General features: G+C 50.6%; 1 protein-coding gene across 2 annotated transcripts; it reads right to left on the bottom strand.

The window, feature by feature from the left end:
* Positions 1-211: 211 nt before the first annotated feature.
* Positions 212-20,349, bottom strand: DHX33 (DEAH-box helicase 33). Of its 2 annotated transcripts, XM_047757549.1 has the most exons (12): positions 19,876-20,349; positions 16,994-17,154; positions 16,144-16,371; positions 15,843-16,013; positions 13,977-14,162; positions 12,837-12,948; positions 11,583-11,742; positions 11,338-11,426; positions 9,450-9,577; positions 8,477-8,680; positions 6,310-6,396; positions 212-3,171 (listed from the first exon to the last, which is right to left on the bottom strand). In XM_047757549.1, exons 1-12 carry the CDS (start codon positions 20,150-20,152, stop codon positions 2,863-2,865), a joined length of 2,112 nt encoding a protein of 703 aa, XP_047613505.1. In that variant the 5' UTR covers positions 20,153-20,349; the 3' UTR covers positions 212-2,862. The 2 variants fall into 2 exon arrangements, with proteins under 2 accessions (XP_047613505.1, XP_047613506.1); XM_047757550.1 differs by lacking the exon at positions 16,994-17,154 and having other exon boundaries at positions 19,876-20,022.
* Between the last annotated feature and the right edge of the window lie 1,200 nt (positions 20,350-21,549).

Below are 21,549 nucleotides of genomic sequence, written 5' to 3'. Positions count from 1 at the left end.
CAACAGCTCAACAGCTCACGGCAACGCCAGATCCTTAACCCACTGAGCAAGGCCAGGGATCGAACCCGCAACCTCATGGTTCCTAGTCGGATTCATTAACCACTGGGCCATGACGGGAACTCCTAAAACAATATATTCTAAACAACATTTTATGAATAAAGGAAAGGACACCCAAGAAAGAAGCCACACACATCACGTCACACACATCACGTACAAGATTCACTTATGGTATGCTTTTTTTTTTTTTTAAGGTTCACTTTTAATGGATTTAATAGCCGTGTGCAAATTTGAGCATTATATACAAGAGCTGATGTTTCTATAGTTATGTCTGATCAAGAACAGACTCTCAAAATACAGCACAAACCCGAACTAGATTTTTGGGGGCTTTTTTCTATAAGTTGTAATATTCTGATCAAATACAATTCTTGCTTCCCCATAGATGCACTGTTTCCTTATATGCTCAAGGGGTGGTACCTTAGATGCCTGGTCATAGTTCTACTCATTTCTGGAGAGCTGGATTCAATGGATTCAGACATCACAGTACATAATCAGTTGGATCCACAAAGGAAAAACTTGTCCTCATTCTGGCATTTCTTTACAACAGAGATGCAACATTAAGTTAGGATTTTTACCAAGAACTGGGTGTTGGCGCTTTTTCCCCTTGTAATGAAATCTGTGCTGCCTTGAAGGCTCCAAGCGCCATGATTACTAGAGGCAGAAGGACAAACACCTGCTTGCAGTGCATCTACTGACGTGACGCTGCTCCAGGGAGCTAGGGATTCACGCAGATGTGGATTTCACAGGTTTGAAAAAAGGTAGCACGCACACCATTGGAGAGCTTATTGATTGAAAAGCGTAGTTCAAGATTAGATATGCAACATCATTGGCAAACACTGCACTTTTGTAAGAAAGTTTAAAAGGTACTTATATGTCCCCTGCAGCTCCATATACACAAACATGTATGTCTTTGTAGTAATATGGAGAGTCGGACTGGCTTTTCCAATCTGATTTATTCCCTGAGCAGCTGTGCTAAAAGTCAACATTTTAAAAAGCCCAATATAAACTACGGTAAAAACTCTACCAGAATGCTGCAGTGATAAACATTGTTCTGTACAGAAACATAGAAGCTCAGAAGCTCATAGGAATTTACTCCTGCTCAAATAAAAAAAATACATATATACACATACACATTTCCAGAAATGGTTCAGGTACTTAAGCTGGACATAAATTATTTCGAGCTAAGTTTTACTTGCCCCAGAGAACACCTCTACATAGTTTGCTGAGGAACATAATAAATCCCTCCACCTCCAATATTTTTTATCAGCATGATGAATGTTTTATCAAAAATATAATATTTTCTTTTACCAAGTCAGGCTAAACATCCTAGGCCTCTATGAAATAAATGAGAAAAATACACTTGAAAATTTTTCTGAAGAACTTTTCAGAAAGTCAGCAATAGTAACTACAAGAGAATTCTAAGAAGTCAATAAGACAGGGTATGTAGGGTCTATCAAATCCTATTTGGCTTCATGTAGCTACTATTTTTAACAGAAAGAAATCATGTGCCCAGACATGGCTGGTGCTGAGGCAGACTCACACAATAGCACCAGCACGGGAAGATCAGACTCAGAAAGGGGTGCTTCTGCCCACCGTGGTCTCACTGGACCAGCGTGAAGACACCATCCACTGTCTTTGAAGGGTCTCTCAGGCCGCTTGGGCCCTGGCTCGGAAGCTGCATGATTCTCTTTGTAAGTAATGACCAAAATACTGCGCATGTGCGTTTAGACCAACTCAGTGCAATAAAAGGGCTCAATCTTGCCATCTTCTAAGGCAAAGCATTCTCTGCTAAAAGGTTATTTGCTTTTGATAATTAAATAGCTAAGAAGGACTTCTAGTGTCTTTTCCCTTTTCAGAATATGGAGGCCAAATAATCCCCTTACAAATATGGAAACAGGACTAGGGACGAGCGAGCAGCAAAGCCAGGCTGTCCTCAAAGGAACAAAGAGCAGAGGAAATAAATAAAAGAACATAAACACCAGCTGGTGATGGGATGAGCTAAGGCTGCCCTTCTGCCTCAGCCCCGACCCCAGGGGCTGGGCCTGAGGACAAGAGCCTTAAGCTCAGCTCAGAGTCACTCCTTAGACATGGGTGTTTACACACCCTGTAAGAGAGATGGCTCTGCTGGAGGCCATCAGGCTACAAGCCACATTTGACATGATTCAGAAGCTACAAATCAACCTTCACCCCACAACCTCCAGGTCTCCTGAAAGCACAGGTGGGGATATGCGCCTTTACAGCGTAAGGATGGCACTGTGGGGAGTGAGGTCGGGTGTGGGGCTCAACAGCACCTCCCTCTGGAAGGTCTACAGAAGCCAATTTCTCGAGTTTTCATGCAAATAGACACTGAAATAGACCCGAGGTCAGCAGCTCTTGCGGTCCCCCTTCCAGACAGTTCCCTCAGTCCCAGGAACTCAGGGGGTCGTGTTGTACCCGACTGAAGGTGCACACAACAGCAGTTAACACCAGCCAAGCACCAGGGCTCTGGACCCGCCGCGTGTTCATCGTGGGCAGGCACAACTCTGGGTACCTTCCTCTCATTTGCTCTAAGCCTCCGGACCCCAACCCCCTAAGTATTATTATCACCCTCATCTGGCAGGTGGGGTCACTGATGCTCGGAAGTTGACAAAGTCACCCAAAGTTGCCCAGCAAGAACCCAAAGCATCACTGTGAAGTTTCCAAGGTATGGACAGGTCTGGGTGGTTCAGCCTGAGGGGTTTAAACCAAAAGGCTTTCAAGCTCCTAGAAGGCGGCGCGATCCGCTCTGGGCCACCTGCGGCCTCTGGCGGCGCGGGTGTAGGCGGCTCAGTTCCTGGCGGCCCTCATCTTCCTTCTAAAGAAGTCGGGGGCAGCCTCGTACAGCCACTCGGCGTCCACGACACACAGGTCGCGCATGTAGCACTTGTTGGTGAAGAGCAGCTCCGTGTACACGACGCAGGCCGGCTTGCAGTGGAAGAGGGCTGACGACGGGTGGATGGCCACCGGCTGGTGGGTGTCCGTGGTGGCATAGGACCCGTCGGGCTGCAGCTCGGCGCTGTTCATGAAGAGGCTGTGCGCCAGGCAGCGGCGGATGCGCTCCGTCTCCCCTCGCGACGACAGGATCGGCATGGACATCTGCCTCGGCAGGAAGCGAGACAGAAAAGAACCGGCCGTGAGGACCGCGCCGCGTCCACAGCGTAGGGAGCCTGGGTGCCCACGGCGCAGCTCGGGTGAGGCTGAGCCCACACCTGGGGGCTGCCTCGGAGGCCTGGGATCAGTGAGAAACCAGCGGGAAGACATAGCAGGACGACAGGGAAACCGCAGTCCGGAAAGCGAGGCCCCGAGGAGACCGTAGTACAAGCCGCCAAACCGCAGACAGGCTGGGGACGCCGTCTCCCGACCCCGCGCGGAAATGTCCCCCGACGTCTGGGAAGGGAGGACACCCACCCCCCAACTCCCCTCCCCGCGCCCAGCCTCCAATCCCCTCCACCCCCTTGACGCCCTCCCGTGGGTGCTCGGAGGAAACGCAGCCTCAGCTCCACAGGGAAGGGTCACTCCTCCATCCCCTCGCAGGTCCCCTGGCTGAGCGGTTGTGTCCCCTGACCCCCGGCCGCAGCCGGGCAGCCCCGAGGACACTTGGCTGACCTCTGCTGGGCCAGCTTCTCCCTTCTCAGTGTGTGGAGTCTGAAGGGAAAGCTGAGCATCCCCTGTGAGCTGAGTGGAGCTGGGGCAGCTCCTTAGGCAGAGTGTGGCCCTGGCTCCCAACCTGCTTCTGTCCCTTATTCCTGCCCCTGTGGGCTTCGCTATTTCCTGCCCAGAGAAGACACACCTCTTTTCCCCCTTTGCCCTTCAGGACAGCTCAATAGGTTTCGTTTTTTGCAATGAGCTGGACCTGACCTGATGAAGACCTTCTTAATCTCATCTGTCACGAAGGAGCTCAGCTGTCACCACCTCCAGGAAGCCCCAGGGCCCCACGGCTAACATTCAGGCTGCCCGCTCTGCCACTCACTGATTTGGGGCAAAGGACTGAACTTCCTTAGGCTCTTCATCATTTGTAAAATGGAAACAGTAACAGAATCGACCTCATAGGAGTGCGATGAGGTTTTCAAACAAGGCAACCACACGAAGAGTGAAGACGGTGCCTGAGTAAGTGCTTTATACGTGACCGTGATTATGAAAATTACTGACTCCACACACGAGTTTTTCATGTGAAGATATGGCAGATCTCCCCTCTAGATTGTTCCTGAAGATAGGAATCATAGAGCCTGGCAAATAAAGAGAAGCCATCACCAGTTCCTAAATTCAGAACTAGCAAGGGACACTGTATCTGTCAATCAAAAAACAAGAAAACTGGAGGTCCCACTGCGGCATAGTGAGTTAGGAATCTGACTGCAGTGTCTCAAGTCACCGGGAAGACACAGGTTTGATGCCCAGCCTGGCGCAGTGGGTTGAAGGGATCTGGCATTACTGCAGTTTGGGCTCACATTCAGTTCCTGGTCTGGCAACTTCCATGTGCCATGGATACGGCCATTAAATAAAAGAGAGAGAGAGAAAGAGCACTCATGGAGCCAAGGGATGGCCTGGCAGGAAAGCTGTTCTAGGATAAGAAGGGTTGGAACACCATGTATAATGCAGAACACAACAGGCTACTGTGAAGAGGAAGCCCTTTAGTGCTAACAATAGGGCCGCTGGCATCAGACACAGGCCCGGGTACAGGTGACAACTGTCTTCCGGGGACATGTGGATGGTCCACGCTGGGGGCCATCTCAAAAGAGGCTTTACACACACCATCACCACAGAGTTGTTCACGACAACAAAAAGTGACACTCAGAATGCTCAACAGAGCAGACTGCTTCCAGAAACACCCCGCCTCCGAGGGAAAATGTGGAGCATCCCACAGTCACTGAAAAGACACAACAGAACCTTAAACAGCAAGTCCTCTAAGAGCGAACATAACCTGATAGAAAACTTGTTGGTTGGTGATTTGGCAAGGTCTGTCAAAATCTAAATTCCCCATCCAGGAATCCTCGTTGTGGCTCAGCTGGTTAGGAACCCGACTAGTATCCATGAAGATGCAGGTTTGATCTCTGGCCTCACTCAGTGGGTTTAAAGATCTGGTGTTGCTGTGAGTGTAGGTGTAGGTCGCAGACATGGCTCGGATCCAGCATTGCTGTGGCTGTGCTGCAGGCCAGCAGCTGCAGCTCCAATTTGACCCCTGGCCTGGGAACCTCCATATGCCTCGGGGGTGGCCCTGAAAAGCAAAAACAAAAAAACAAAAAAACAGAAACAAAAACACCCAAACAAAAAACTCCCCCATCTCCCCATCTAGAAGATCATGCTATGTGCACCAGAACACACACACACACACACACACATATATGTGGATGGTTACTGAGCCCAAGCTAAATGACCACAATTAGGGGCTTAGTTAAATAAAATGTAGTGAATACAGTGAAATGCTACGAAGTCACTAAAAAAGAGCGAGGGAGACACAGGCACTGAGAGCCCAGACACAAGGTATTCAAGAAATACGCCACATGGACAAAGGCAAGTTGCAAAACAAAATGTATATATTTGCTTTTAAAATAAAATTTTATATGTGTAACCATGTTGGTTTGTGTACACACACACATACACACAAAAACATACATACACACAATAAAAATTCCAGAAGGATCTACACTAGGCTATTGTTTATCTTTGGAGGGCAGGAGTATGGATGGGTCTTTTATATTTTCTGTATTATTTATCACAATTTTTTTTGTCATTGTATCAATTTGTAGCAGTTATGCACTGTTTTCATAATCTGAAAAAAGTCAGATATTTCCCCTAAAAAAAAACTTAGGGATAATTCTAATAACATTAGAAAATGCTTCTAAAGTTTATAATGTATACATGCAATGTCACTATGTAAAAATGCGTTATATCTTGGAGTTCCCATCGTGGCTCAGTGATTAACGAATCCAACTAGGAACCATGAGGTTGGGGGTTCTGGCCTCACTCAGTGGGTTAAGGTTCCAGCATTGCCGTGAGCTGTGGAGTAGGCTGGCAGCTACAGCTCTGATTAGACCCCTAGCCTGGGAACCTCCATATGCCATTGCGGCCCTGGAAAAGACATTAAAAAAAGAAAAAAAAAAGCATTATTTCCAAATTTCCCTACAATGAGAGGTTTTTTTGGTAATCATGAGCAAAAAGCAATTTGAAAATTTTCACCTAGAAAGAGTGACAGCCTAGAACCCAAAGCGACCCCAAGAACACCAGGAAGAAAAATACCTTTAAGCAGATATCCCTCAGCTGTGCTCTGACTTCAGCTACTAGCATCATGTTCTTACTGTTGACAAAATTCTCTTTGCACCAATCCTGAATAGGAGAAAAAAAGACACAACACAGTCCTCTCATTTCCACAGAAAACACGCACAGCACACATACTTTTTAGAACATGGTTGAATTCAGAGGGAAAACTTCAGGTGCCAAAAATAAATACAGGGAAATACCTTTACATCAAAAAGCGTGAACTATACGGGAAAACACTAAAACTCTAGAGTAAACTAAAAAAAAAGTTCCTTTGTTAAGTTGCCATGAAAAAAGCTACTGCAGCCTGGGCTATGCGCATCACTAGACCCATTCAAGGTTAATCACCAACCAAACAAACAAACCCCAAAAAACCCTCCCATAAATCAGTAAGAAAATGCCCCATAATCCAGTAGGAAAATGGACAAAGGAAATGGACAGACAACTCACAGACGATGAACTACACAAGGACAATAAACTTAAGCACGGGTTCTCAGCCCCTTGAGGACTCAAGGCAGTGCAGTTCCAAATAACTGAGTTCTCGCTCACATCAAGCAACGTGGCAAAAGAGAAAGTCACGTCAACGAAGAGCTGGAGAGGCCAGTACACTGCACTGGGGAGGAGAAGGAGGTGTTGATAGCGTGGGGAGCCACCCAGCAGGGGAAGCTGGCTGCAGCTGCGCCAAGACCAGTAGGTCCCCTCCTAGGTGTCGCCCCCTTGTGCAGAGGAGACCTGGCGGGATGAGCACTGGGGGGGCCAGAGCAGAAACAGGCTGCGAAAGGGCAGGAAACATTTACAGCCCACGATGACCGAGCACTTCATGAAGTCAAAACATACTGCCACCCGCGGGGACACCGACCCACTTGAGGGTCGTGGTTACAGGAGGAAGGACTGCAAGAGCAGCAGCTCAGGGCTCTTGCTGGGTCTGCAGCATTTCATTTCCTTAAAAATAAATTGTGGCAAATAGAGCAAAGTCTTTACAACAACTACATTTTTTTTTTTCTAAAGAACTGACTGGGAGTTCCCGTCATGGCTTAGTGGTTAACGAATCCGACTAGGAACCGTGAGGTTGCGGGTTCGATCCCTGGCCTCGCTCAGTGGGTTAAGGATCTGGTGTTGCTGTGGCTGTGGCATAGGCCAGCAGCTACAGCTCTAATTGGACCCCTAGCCTGGAAACCTCCATATGCTGTGGGAGTGGCCCTAGAAAAGGCAGAAAGACAAAAAATAAATAAATAAAGAAAGAACTGACTGCAGGACTTCTCTTGTGGCGCAGAGGGCTAAGGATTGGCGTTGCTACTCAGGGTCTTGCTGTGAGGTAGGTTAGATTCCTGGCCTGGAAACGCCCACATTTCAGGTGTGGCCAAAATAATAAATAAGTAAAGCATGTGTGCTCTGCACAATTACTGATCCTACTGACACAGGAAAGAAGATACGGCCATTTTCCATCTTGGTCCAGGGAACTGAAATATCGCACAAGCAAAATTGCTGTGAAGAGAGCTCAGGGTGGGTGGGGGAACCAATCACTGGGTGCCTAGGAAACTGGGTCCCTGAGTACTTACAGAATTTGCACACGTTAAGTATGAGTTGAACAGGAGCACAGCCAAAGGCCGGCATCACATCCTCCTCCCAGCATTGTGGACATTTCTGAAATGACAGCTGGCACCCTTTCTGTGGCTCTTTAGAAGGTGCAGCCAGAAAGGGAAAGTTCACTTAAATCACAGGCCCAAAGGGACACACCGCTTGAGAGGAGGAACAAGACAAGGCCTGCCTTGGATTTAAGGGTCTGGCATTGTCACTGCTGTGGCTCTGGTTATAGCCGTGGCCCATGTACAATCCCTAGCCAGGGAACTTCTGCATGCCTCAGGGGTGGCCAAAAAAAAAGTCAAGGGAGTTCCCATGGTGGCTCAGATGGTTAGGAACCCAACTAGTACCCATGAGGATGTGGGTTCGATCCCTGGCCTTGTTCAGGAGGTTAAGGATCCAGTGTTGCCGCGAGCTGTGGTGTAGGTTGCAGATGTGGCTCAGATCCCACATGAGGCCGGCAGCTGCAGCTCTGATTTGACCCCAAGCCTGGGAACCTCCATGTGTGAGCTGCATATGTGGCCCTAAAAGTCAAACACACAAACAAAAAACGAAAGACAAGACCTGCCTTGTTCCCGCCCGTGTTCCTGAAGGCCCGGTAGATGTTGAGCAGGGTGACGTGGTCACCCTCGCTGGCCATGAACTTCCTCCGCGCGCTCTGCACCTCGTCCCGCCGGGAGGGAGGGCTGTAGAGGACACTGTCCACGGACAGCAGGGAGACGATGGTCAGCATCTCCTCCGTGCAGTGGAATGTGGGGGACAGGAGGATGGCCTGCAAGTCCACATTAAAAACCGTGTCAGGAGTTCCCGTCATGGCGCAGCGGGAACGAATCCAACTACGAACCATGAGGTTGCAGGGTGGATCCCTGGCCTCACTCAGCTGGGTAAGGATCCGGCGTTGCCGTGGCTGTGGTGTGGGTTGCAGACATGGCTTGGATCCTGTGTAGCTGTGGCTGTGGCGGAGGCTGGCAGGTGTAGCTCCGATTGGACCCCTGGCCTGGGAACCTCCATGTGCCAAGGGTGCGGCCCCTAAAAAAGCAAAAAAAGGAAAACAAAACTGTCAGTGCAGTTTTTTCCTGGCTTCCGGATGTAACATTTCCATTCATGGCTTTCGCAGCTTCCCTTCTAAGGTGTTTAGGAGCAGGTGTTTCTAGATCCACGGCTAGGTATGTTATGCTCTTTTACTTTTTGTAAAACAGATGGCTGGTCCCCCCTGCAGGACCCCATACACATGGGACTCGTGACTTCCCCACACAGAAGGTCAGGCAGTGTCAGACACGTCAGGGCTGATTATTTAAGAGAAGATGTGAAGATTAATCTAGAAGCACAGTTGGGGCCATGCTGGTCCCCCCTGCAGGACCCCATACACATGGGGCTCGTGACTTCCCCACACAGAAGGTCAGGCAGTGTCAGACACGTCAGGGCTGATTATTTAAGAGAAGACGTGCAGATTAATCTAGAAGCACAGTTGGGGCCACTCCTCTGGGATGGCTGACCTGTAACGGACAGGAAAGGGGGACGGAGGAGAGGGGATCATTTACTTTGGCAAATCTGGGTTCTAACGGAAACGCTGCCATCTTTCTTCCCATCGGAGTCAGGGTGAGCTGGTCGTCCTTGCGATCAAGAGCGCCCAGGAGCTCCAGCTGGGCGATGGCTGCCTGGATGTGCTCTAGAGAGAGGGGCACAAAAGGGGGCAAGTGTTCAAAAGAGGACCAAGCCACAGCTCGTTCAGTACTTCGGGGAGCTTCTGATTAGCCTACGTCAAGCCACAGCAAGGATACAACCTCGCTGCCCCCAGGAGGTGCTTTTCACCGTCTTCAGTTCATTTCTCTTTTGAAACAATGGCCTGCAATCCAGCAACACGCAGGTAAATCTGCGATGCTGCCAAGCTACATGGATGAACCTCACCCCCAGAGAGCCTCAAACACTGTGTAGTGCCTCACAGGCCCCTGGTGAGAAGGACGGTATTTACTAGATACTCTTGTTCTTTTTGCATGTGAATCATGTAGATGCATTACCTATTAAAAAATAAAAATGCATTTTCTTTTTTTTTTGCCTTTTCTTGAGCTGCTCCTGCGGCATATGGAGGTTCCCAGGCTAGGGGTCGAATCGGAGCTGTAGCCACCGGCTTACGCCACAGCCACAGCAACGCCAGATCCTTAACCCACTGAGTAAGGCCGGGGATCGAACCCGCAACCTCATGGTTCCTAGTCGGATTCGTTAACCACTGAGCCACGACGGGAAGTCCTAAAAATACATTTCTAAGGATGTAATACATACATATATATGGGAAAGTGATCTGTAAAATATATTAAGTGCAAAAAGCAGAGTGGCACTATCTATCAGTAGGAGAAATACATGTTTGTTTATTCATAGAATGGAATGATATTTACTACCTAGAATGCATCAAACATAAACCTTACAAAACATGAATCAATGAAAAGGGAAGGTTACTGGGAAATGGATATGTAAACACAACTGAAACAGCACAGTGCTTAGGGATATAATGTGTGTGCATGGAATAAAACTGTCAGGAAAAGGAGGGAGCAGTTCCCATTGTGACTCAGAGGGTTAAGAACCCAACACAGCCTCTCTGAGGATGTGGGTTCGATCCCTGGCCTTGCTCAGTGGGTTAGGATCTGCCATTGTCACAAGCTATGGTGTAGGTCGCAGACTCAGCTCGGATCTCGCGTTGCTGTGGCTGTGGTGTAGGCCAGCAGCTGCAGCTCTGATTCAACCTCCAGCCTGGGGAACTCCATATGCCTCGGGTGTGCCCCTAAAAAAAACAGGAAGGAAAAAGAAGGAAAATAGTGTACTGAAGAGATGCCAAGTGCTAAAGCTACCATTATTAAGAAGCCCATTTATTTATTTATTTTTCTTCCCCGCACAGAGAGATTATCAGTGGAGGGCAGTGCTGATCAACTTCCAGTCAAAAGCAAGGAAACCTAAGGCTCTTGCTGGTAATGGTGCAATTCCCAGAGCTCCTGCTGTGGCACAAAGGGATCGGCAGCATCTTGGGAGTGCTGGGACATGGGTTCGATTCCCGGCCCAAGAGGTTGAAGATCTGGTGCTGCCACAGCTTCCACTTAGCTCTTGGCTGCAGCTCGGATCTGATCCCTGGCTGGGGAGCTCGATGTGCCATGCGGCGGTCCCCCCCGCCAAAAAAAAAGACTGCAATTCCCTTAGGTCTGCAGTATCCCATGGACTCCTAGAGCAACTTTCCTGGTTCCCGTGGACACAGAACCTGCCCGTGGTGCCTGCGTGAAGCCACTGCTTCTGCACCAGCATCTCTCCTTTCATAATTGGGAGATTCTTCTCCAAGAGTTAAGGTTGTGATCCACCAAATTAAACAAAGGAGGCCGCCAGAAGAGTCCCCTGGTTGCTCTCGCTGCCTCGTGTGCCATCCGCCTCCTTGAAGCCTCCACTTACCTGGAGACGGTTTGGACATGAAGTCAAAGGTCAGCACGTCCGGGACCCTCATCGCGAGGAGCTGCAGCATCACGCTCGCCAGGTTACACCTGCCAGAGACATGCAGGTGCTTTACACAGGTGTCCCTTTGGCCAGCGGGCCAGAACCACCCTCCGAGGAGCGTCGGTGAAGACAGCAGCTCCGGGAAGCCACCGCTGGAGCCAAGGGACAGATGGGGATGGTGGGTGGGGGCCCCTCGGGCCTACCTTTGGATCTCTGGCACAGTCATCTTGTCAAACTTCTCAAACTCATCCTCCGTGTAGAGTCGGTAGCAGACACCACTGTCCTCTCTGCCAGCCCGTCCTGTGCGTTGCCAGGCCTGCGTCTTTGACACCCGCTGCACCGCTAACACCTCCAGGCCACTGTCTGGTGGGAGAAGGGCCCACGTTAGTGCTGTGCTCCTCACAGGAACCGCTGCTACACGAGGACAAAGAGCGGCCTTCCTCAGAGCCCCAGGGGTGCCTCCTGTGACACCGGAGTCCAAGCACAAAACCACACTGGTCTGTGGTGCAACGAGGCCTTGCTGTGAACACGGCGTGAAATCTGAGACCAAAGCCTCAGAAGACCTCCTGCTAGCAGCTGGGGGCAGAGCGGGGGGTGGGGGGGGGGAGGCAGGAGAGCAGAGTTCAGAGGCCTTGGCTTAGATCACAGGTGACGACAACCCTGGTCTGCCCAGGACAGAGGGGTCTCCCAGGACTTGGGACTTTCAGTGCTAAAACCGAGGCAGTTTCCAGAAACCCAGGATGGCCAGTCCCCCATCAATCGATGGCTCGGACATGAAACGCCTCCAGCCCCCTGTGCGCTGCCTCCCCCCTCCCTCCCCCTATGAGGGACCACAGGGTACTGATGTGCCCAGGAGTGACGAGACTAGCTTTCTCCATAAAGGTGTGTTCTGTGCCAGGCGGTGGAGAACCAAGCCCTTTCACACACGTGGTCCCTGAGACACACGCCTGAAAGTCAGCACCTTGAATGCTCAGCAGCGCAGCACTTCAGCTGCCTCAAAACCTCTGGAATAAAGCGAGGAAGACAGACCCAAATAAAAATGACTTCAAACAAGCTGCCCACGGCACACACTCAGGAAACAGCCCATGCCCTGCCCCAGCCTGGGGGCTCCGCTTCCTTCCTGGAGGACTGGAGCTCGAACCGGCCACGCTAGGATGTCATCTCCCAGGAAGCCTCCTATGTCAGGCTGTCCCTGGCCTGAGAGCCACTGTTCTCGCCCACCTTCTGACGGGGTTGCAGACCTTCTGCCCAGGTCCCTGACCCCTGTCCCCAGGTCTGCCAGCCGGGGCTCCTCTTTCCTGCCCAGGCGCCTTTGTGGGCCTGACTGTCTCAGGCGTGGGGCCTGCCCCTCAGCTCTCAGGTGGTCACAGACATGAATCGCTCCTTTGGGGGGAACTGTGGGACCACAGGGGGCTCACTATACAGAGCAGAGGCGTTCAGGAGCTACAGATTCTCACCAGGGTTATACTTCTTTGCTTTAACCATGCCCGTGTCAACTACATATTTTATTCCTGTAATGGTTATGGAGGTTTCAGCGATGTTGGTTGCAATGATCACTTTGCGGCAGCCCTGAGAGGAGGAAGAAAACCAAAAAGCCGCATGACACACATAGGATTCACAAGTTTCAAAACATACTCCTCACCGTTCATTTTCACAGTTCACTCGCGATCAGTGAAAGGTGACTTTGTTCTTTTTCCTTTTTTTTTGGTCTTTTTGCCTTTTCTAGGGCCGCTTCCTGCGGCATATGGAGGTTCCCAGGCTAGGAGTCGAATCAGAGCTGTAGTCACCAGCCTACGCCAGAGCCACAGCAACGTGGGATCTGAGCCGCGTCTTCGACCTATACCACAGCTCAAGGCAATGCCGGATCCTTAACCCACTGAGCAAAACCAGGGATCGAACCCACAACCTCATGGTTCCTAGTCGGATTCATTAACCACTGCGCCATGACAGGAACTCCAAGATGACTTCGTTCTTAATGACAGTTACTAATATTGACGGCCAGTCACTGAATTGGGCTGGCGAGGTGGGCGGGGGTGGGGGGAGTGTTCCAGTCTCCAAAGCTTCTTCTGAGGCACTGAGATGTGGTGGAACCAGCACAAGATTCAGAGGCAGGTAAACGTGGGCTGGAATCCTGACCTCGCCACTTAGCGACTGAGCCCCATGGGCAACGGTCACTTCAGCCCTCAGGGCCCCTGGGTTGGAAGAGACCTACCTTGCGGTTCTCAAGAGGCTGAGAAACAGCATGTGGCAGAGCAGGCAGAGTGCCTGGCACAGCATGGGCACCCAAGAAATGCATCCCGGACAACAGGCTTGTTTTCTGGTCGACCTCGGAGGAGTCACTCACCCATCTTCTGGTTGCTACATTTGCCCCCTGCCCCTCATGCCCTGACAACCATCCTCCTGTCCCCTCATCCCCTGTCCTCCTACCCCTAGTCCCCTGTCCCACTGCAGCTCTGCCTACCACGCCTGCACCTTTCCAGCCCTGTAAATTGTCCCCAGGCCTCCTGTCCCACACGCCTTGTCTGGAGCCTGGCGACAGGAGCAGGGGCCCCTAGGGTGGTGCCTGGGAGGGGCCGGGCAGAAGTGGGGTGACTCACCTTCGGAGCCCCCTGGAAGACACGCAGCTGCTGGGCATAGGGCAGGGAGGCGTAGAGGGGAAGGACTAGCATGGAGGGGCAGCCATCAGGGAGGTGCTTGGCGATGTCCCGGCAGGTCCTGCTCATGGCTTCGATCTCCTCCTGCCCGGTGAGGAACACCAGGATGTCCTGGGAGGACGGGGCCTCCTACCAAAAAGGCGGAGAGGGGTCATGAGGTGCAGGGTGCACCCAGCAGGGCAGTGGGCACTGGTGAACTTTCCTAGTTATTGTTCTTAGCTTGGGAGACCTAAACGAGCCTAAATATGTCTCCCCCGGGGGAGCTCCCCTGGGAACGCAAGCTGCAGCTTATAACAGACAGCCGGCTATGTTGAAAGACTAATTAAGGGAGTTCCTGTTGTGGCGCATGGGTTAAACACCTGACATTGTTTCTGTGAGGATACAGGTTTGATCCTTGGTCTCGCTCAGTGGGTTAAGGATGTGGTGTCACCATGGCTGTGGCACAGACCCCAGCTGCAGATATGATTCGACCCCTAGCCAGGGAACTTCCATATGCAGGTGCAGCCCTAAAAAGAGGGAAAAAACAAAAAACAAACCAAAAAAAACTCAGGAGATTTTGAAGGAAAACCGCCAGACTGCTTGTGCAACAAGAACAATGCCTATAACTGCACAATCAGGCGAGCAAATAAAATCTGCATGAAGCTTCCTTCCTTTCAAAATCATCTGACAATAGAGATGCAATTTGGGGAAATCCTGATCCATGGAAACGGCCAGAAGGAGTCATGCCATCAAATACACTTTCCTCTTTATTTCTGGCCTCACCCATGGCATGTAGAAGTTCCCAGGCCAGGGATCAAACCCAAGCCACAGCAGTGACAAAGCCAAATCCTTAACTGCTAGGCCAACAGGGAACTACTAATACAGGTTTGTTTTTCTTTTTTTAAAAAAAAGAAAACTCTAGGAGTTCCCATCGTGGCTCAGCAGTAATGAACCAACTAGTTTCCGTGCGGATGCAGGTTAGATCCCCGGCCTCGCTCGGTGGGTTAAGGATCCAGCCTGGCCGTGAGTTGTGGTGTAGGTCACAGACGAGGCTTGGATTTGACCCTAGCCTGGGAACTTCCATATGCCACAGGTTTGGCTCTAAAAAATAAAAAAATAGAAAAAAAAGGAGAGAAAAAGACAAACGCTAAATTGCAATTCATTACTGGTTAATACACCTTTTTTCTTTTTTTTAAATGACAGAAAATACCAGAGGACAGCACACGTAGTAAAAGGAAGCAGAGTTTCCTAAGATTTACTTCAGTTCTACATATCGTGTCCTGAGTTGCAACATAAAATGTGCTTCTTACTGGGGGTTCTGATCAAAATATGCTCACAAGCCACGGCTCTAATGTATGGATGCTTTCTGGTGCAGATGAGGAAAGATGCTGGTCACGGTTAAATTCTTATTTTTTCTCTTGTTTTTAGGGCTGCCCCTGCAGCATATGGAAATTCCTGGTCTAGGGGTCAAATGAGAGCTGCAGCTGAGGGCTACGCCATAGCCACAGCAATGCCGGATCCGAGCCACATTTGCAATGGGGCAATGGCAGATCCTTAACCCACTGAGTAAGGCCAGGGATTGAACCCAGATCCTCACAGAGACTATTTTGGGTTCTTAACCTGAGCCACAATGGGAACTCCTGAGTTTTTGGGGTTTTTTTTAGGAAAAAAAGAGCATAGTAAAGACTAAAAATGTGGAGATGGTGAGCAAACTCCTTTTTCAACTTAAGGACACAGCTCACAGCGTGGTTTCGTTTGGCAGTTTTTCTTTCCAAGGCTGAATGCTCTAGATCAAACAGACCTTTCCAGGAATCTGCACTCACAGCCTACCTGGTGGATCTGGAAGACCGAGACCAGGGCGGCGTGCAGGTAATCCTGCTGAGGCTGCTTGGTGTAGAAAATCTGGATCGGGTGCTGCCGGCCCTCCAGGTAGAGAACGGGGGCTCCATTGAAATACTGAGAGAACAGGTCCACGTCCATGGTGGCCGACATCACAATCACCTGCACGCGGGACGGAGCAGGGGCGGGGGTAGCGGGATGGGAGACGAGCCCGGCCTCCCCGAGCCCCCAGCCCTGCGCCGCGCCCCCCACGCGGCTTCCCGGCCGCCGCAGCACAACCGGCTACACCTACTTTGAGGGGCAGCTTCCCCAGCTCCTTCCGCCGCCTCTGCGCGGCTTTCACCACCCCGAAGAGCACATCCGTGTGGATAGTCCGTTCGTGGGCTTCGTCCAAGATGACGCAGCTGTACTTCCGAAGCAAGGAGTCGGAGATGGCCTCGCGCAGAAGCATGCCGTCCGTCAGGAACTTGATCTTGGTGTTGTCCGAGGTGACATCATCGAAGCGCACCGTATAGCCAACCTGCGCAGAGACAGCGCTCACGCACTCAGCAGACACAGGCTGAGCACCAACGTGTCCCGCGGTGCACAGGTCCCACCCGGCCCCACTCCCTGGGGCGATGGACGCGCGCCCTCAGCTGCAATGATGCAAACACTATGAAAAATTGAGAACTGGCCTCGGTCCCTCCAGCACTTCATAGTTGCAAGTAAGCTACATACATATGAAGAGATGGCCAAGATGTTTTTAAGTCAAATGCATAAACACAAACACAAATGAATCTGATGTAGATGCAGTTCTGGGACTTAGTCCCAACACCCACCTATATGTTAGCAAAATGCTTACAAGTTTATAGAAAGATACATAGAAATGAGACTTAGCAGACTTTACCAAAGCCTTAAAAGTGCTCTAGGAAAACAACTAATTTATCCATCTTGCTAACAGAGTTTGAAAACAAAGCAAATTGGACTGTCAGACCCTCTGAACTCGTAGGACCTAGCAAAGAACTGAGAGAGAGGCTGAAACAATCATGGCAAGAAAGAAGCCTGAGATATATAAGTGACCTTGCTCAGAAAAACAAAAGTCATGGGACAGGGGCTGGAGGGTAGGGGACCGAGAACTGTCAGTAAAGAAGGAAGTGAGGTACCAGCTTCCCGAGTTCAGTTCTCTTCTCGTCTGAGACTCTGGTAGCCAGAGAGATGGCAGCCACTCGCCGAGGCTGGGTCACAGCAATGACAGCCTGGCGCCCGATCCCCCCTTCATACAGGTACTGGGGGATCTGTGTCGTCTTCCCAGAGCCGGTCTCCCCTAGGAAAGAAAAAAAGTCTCACTGAAATGCAAACTGAAACAGGGAGTTCCTGTTGTGGTGCAGTGGTTAATGAATCTGACTAGGAACCATGAAGTGGCGGTTTGATCCCTGGCCTTTCTCAGTGGGTTAAGGATCCAGTATTGCCATGAGCTGTGGCGTAGGTTGCAGATGCAGCTTGGATCCTGCGTTGCTGTGGCGTGGCGCAGGCCGGTAGCCACAGCTCCGATTGGACCCCTAGTCTGGGAACCTCCAGATGCCGGAGGTGCGGCCCTAGAAAAGACAAAACAATGACAACAAAAAAAAACGAATGCAAACTGAAACATATTTCAGGCAACAAACAGATCAAAGTCAGAAGGAAAAGATAAAATACTCTGAAATGATAAAACCACAGGAAAATGGGTACCCATGCATGCTGCTAGCAGAGTGTGAACTGGAGTTGTTTCTTGAAAGGCCAAATTATATTAGGAACATCTTTAAAATGTTTCTACCCTTTGACCCACGATTCCACTTGTAGGAATTGATTCTAAGGAAATAAAGATACAGCTTCAATGATGTTTTTGTCACCTTTGCTCCTGACAGCCAAAAGCTGGAAACAATGTACAAGGTCAGCAATAAGCAGGTACCGTAAAATCATACGATGAAACATAACTGTTATATAGAGATGTCCTACTTTTTAAAAGGATAAGTGAGATGTCCGTGTACTGACGTCAAGAGACTCCAGCTCCCTCGCTGCAGCCACAGCTAACTCCTCACCACCCCCAGCCTGCCGCCTGCCTTCAGACCCTCAGCCTTTGTCCACACTCTGATGAGACACCTGCTCCCACGCTCCTGCCTGACAAGCTCTACAAGATGAATTAGACCTCAAACTCTCTCCCCAGGGGCTGCACCTGCCTCCTCTGTATTCCGTAGTGTCTCATTCACCTCTCTCCCATCACTGATCCCCCTGCACTCTATGAAACTTTTCTGCCCCTTAACAATATCAGAAGCCCCTGGAGGAGTTCCCGTTGTGGCTCAGCGGTAATGAACCTGACTGGTATCCATGAGGATGTGGGTTCGATCCCTGGCCTCGCTCAGTGGGTTAAGGATCTAGCGTTGCTGTGGCTGTGATGTAGGCCGGCAGCTGCAGCTCCAGCTTGACCCCTAGCCTGGGAACTTCCATATGCCACAGGTGCAGCCCTAAAAAGAAAAAAAAAGCCCTGGAGGGCAGAGAAGGCCCTTAAGGGAAGCTTTATTTCCTACCCTCCCAGCGCCCATTCAGGGTGAAGAACTTGGTGAACCTGTGTTCCTTGCTGCCAGCTCCCACTGCCCCATCTCTGCCCTGAGAGCCCTACAGGCCCACCTTTCTTCCCCTCTGATTGCTCAAGCTTCCTGACCAGAACAAGAATCTTTGGACCAACTGATTTTTCTGCACTCCTCCTCCTGAGTCCACCAGGAAAAACCCAAACTTGGATCAACGTCTCCTTGCCCATCTTTTCTCCTCCTACCGCAAGAAACCAAGCATGGCTACAGTAAAATAACCCAACACTGCCGACAACGACCCGAGTTTGCAGGGACCCAAAGGCACCTGGGCACCAGCACTGCTGTCAATCTTTTTGCTTGTTTTTGCAGCCCTTTTTCTGTCCCCATCCTCCCCAAGGCCCCTATGACTCCCATTCTCAACACATCTCCCTCGCCTATTTCACAGAAAAAGTTAAGCCCTCAAATGCGATCTCCTTCCACCTCCCCCAAGCTTTTCTGCAGCCACCCCCAATCTGACCTCCCTTCTTCAGCTCCCTCATCCTCTTGGGCATCCCTCCTCCTAGTCCAGGCCTTGTGGCCAAGTGCTCCTCTTCCCACCCCCACCCCCTGCTCTAATAGTGCCCACCTTCCATCCTTGGCCTCCGTCTCTACTGAGTTCTTCCCCTCAACCTGTGAATACTTGCAAGCTCCTCTAGGTACCCCTCTTTTTTCTCCAAACAGATGTCTGCTCCCACTATCTTCAGATCCTCACCCCTTACTTACTCCTCAGCCCAGTAAGAAATCAGCTCCCACCCTGACAGCTCTGCTGAAATAGAGCTCAAATGGACCCCTGAACCATACCTTGCATCCAATCCAGCAGGCATCTTTCTGGTTCCGTATTTACTGGACCTCATTGGTGTGTCTGTTTCCTCCCTTCTTACAACTCTATCCTTAGACTATCATCTCTCCTGGGTCTCCTTCCCCTCTTCGAAAACTCATTCTCTTGGTCTTTCAGGAGCTCCTCTTACTTAAATGTTGGGATCGAAGCTCCTTACAAAGTCCCCTGCCCTCAACTCTGCCTCTTACTTTGTGCACCAGAAACAATTGCTTGTGTTAGATAGGGCCCTTTCTCACCTCCACTAAGTCTCTCATGCTGCCGGCTCTCTCCCCTGTGTCCATCGCCTTCTTGGGACCACCTCCCCAGCCATCCCTCCCTCAGTAATCCACTCCTCTCAGCTCTCGAAGTGTCCGCTGCGCCCCTGTACCCTTCCACAGGGAAGGTGAGTCTTTGCCTAACGGGTGGGTCACTTGCCCAGGCTGTGAGAGCCTCCAGAGAGGGGCTATCCGACTCTCCTCCGAGGCCCTCGCCTGGCCTCCGCACAGAAAAGGCCGTCAAGTTTGTTGTAGAAACTAATGAAAGACGGCGATAGGCATGTAAGAAAAGCTGTTTTCGAGAAGCCGGAACGGGTAACGAGGAAGGACCCGCCGGCGCGGTCACTCACCAATGAGGATAGCGCTGTCCAGGTTTCGGAGCTGGGCCAACAGCTGCCCCCGCGCCTGGAAGATGGGCAGACTCCGGCGCTGCTGCTCCACGGCCTCAGGGTAGGGGCTGGTCGAGGGGTGGGCCAGGGCCGGCTGCTGCCTCCTGCCTCCTCCGCCGCCTCCCGCATTCAGCAGCATCACTACTCGCCGCCCGGGAGGGCAGGGCCGGGCGCGGCTCGGAGGCCCAGCGCCCGGCCGGAATCTCTTGGCCGGGGGGCAATCCGCCTCCTCGGGCATGTCGGGAGGGCACCCGGACGGGAGACGCGAGGGCGGGCAGCCCCTGCCGCTCCCGGGAGCAGACAGCTAGCGCGCACCGCCCCTTCCCGCCACGTGCTGGCGGTTCCAGCCAGCCAGCTGACCTCAGAGCTGCCACCCGGAGTCTTTAGTAAGGAGACTCCAAGTCCCAGCATGCACTGGCAGGGGAGCCAGGCTTTCACTTCCTGAGAGAGGGCAGAGCAGGGTCCGGGGTACGACCGGGGAAAAAGGCCCGGAGCGACAACAAAGAAAGATAAGATATGTGGTTCCGAGACCTTAACTTTGGATAGCCACCACGGTTTTCTTCACTGTTTTAGTGTCCTACTAACACTATTTTTTCCCCCCAGTAAATGCACGTTTCCCCCTCTCTGCCACGATAGTACTGGCTCTTCAAGGAACATATTTAATTTGGTAAAATTAGTGAGGAACACACAAACATTTGCATTAATCTTCCCAACAATTGCTCTCCCCAGTTTACAGATGAAGAAACTGAGTCTCCAAGATCACTCATTCAGGTGTCACAAAATCTGAATTTTGAAAAAGACATTGGTGGTCATCTCGTGTTACAGAAGAAAAAAATAAATTTGACATATTCTATGACAATCATACATTCTCCTTAGAAAGTGACTATTCCAATGGAAGTGGTCTGTTCCTATAATACAAGCAGGGAAAAGGGGAGTCTGACGGAACTAAACATTTTCCTTTACTCTTTCTTTCCCCAACTATTGCTGCCAGACTCTCAAGTCCCTTACAGGGCTCCCAGCTCCATCATAGACACAGAAATCAATGAAAAGATTCAGAACCCCAGTTGGGAAAACAGGATATAATTAGTTCCTCCTTCTCCGCCTAAATTCAAAGTTCTTAGAGGATTTGATAATTTGCCAGTGGAAAGACTGGCCAGCAGCTGTTTGCTCTACATACAGGAAAAGGGATTTCCAGATAATTCATTGAAAGCTTCAACCCATGTGAAGGACACCAGACAACTTCTGCAGTTCATTTCCACGAGGCTTGCCCTATTTGTGAAACTGTTAAAAATCCTCCCTCTCTCCTCCAGATGAGAGGTTATTTTCCTCTAGTGATCAGGGGTTACTGGAAATGTATGTGTTGAACTAGCAGATACATATTTAAGAATAAGTTGGCAAAATTCCACTTACTTCCCCTAAATATTAATTTAGAAAGTCAATTCGAAATTAAAAAGGACACTATCGGTTTGTCTTTTCAGGCTGCTATTGCAGAATACCACATACTGGGTGGCTTATCAAAAGTGGATTGCTTATAGTTCTGAAGGTGCCAGCATGGTTGCCTTCTGGTGAGGGCCCTCTTCCTGGTTCATTGCTGCTACCATCTTGTTGTGTCTTCACGTGATGAAAGGGGCTAGG

This window comes from Phacochoerus africanus, chromosome 14 (assembly GCF_016906955.1).
Source record: "Phacochoerus africanus isolate WHEZ1 chromosome 14, ROS_Pafr_v1, whole genome shotgun sequence".
In the NCBI taxonomy this organism is placed as follows: Eukaryota; Metazoa; Chordata; class Mammalia; order Artiodactyla; family Suidae; genus Phacochoerus; species Phacochoerus africanus.
The sequence above is the reverse complement of the archived record's forward strand: the minus strand, read 5'-3'. Positions and strand labels throughout refer to the sequence as shown.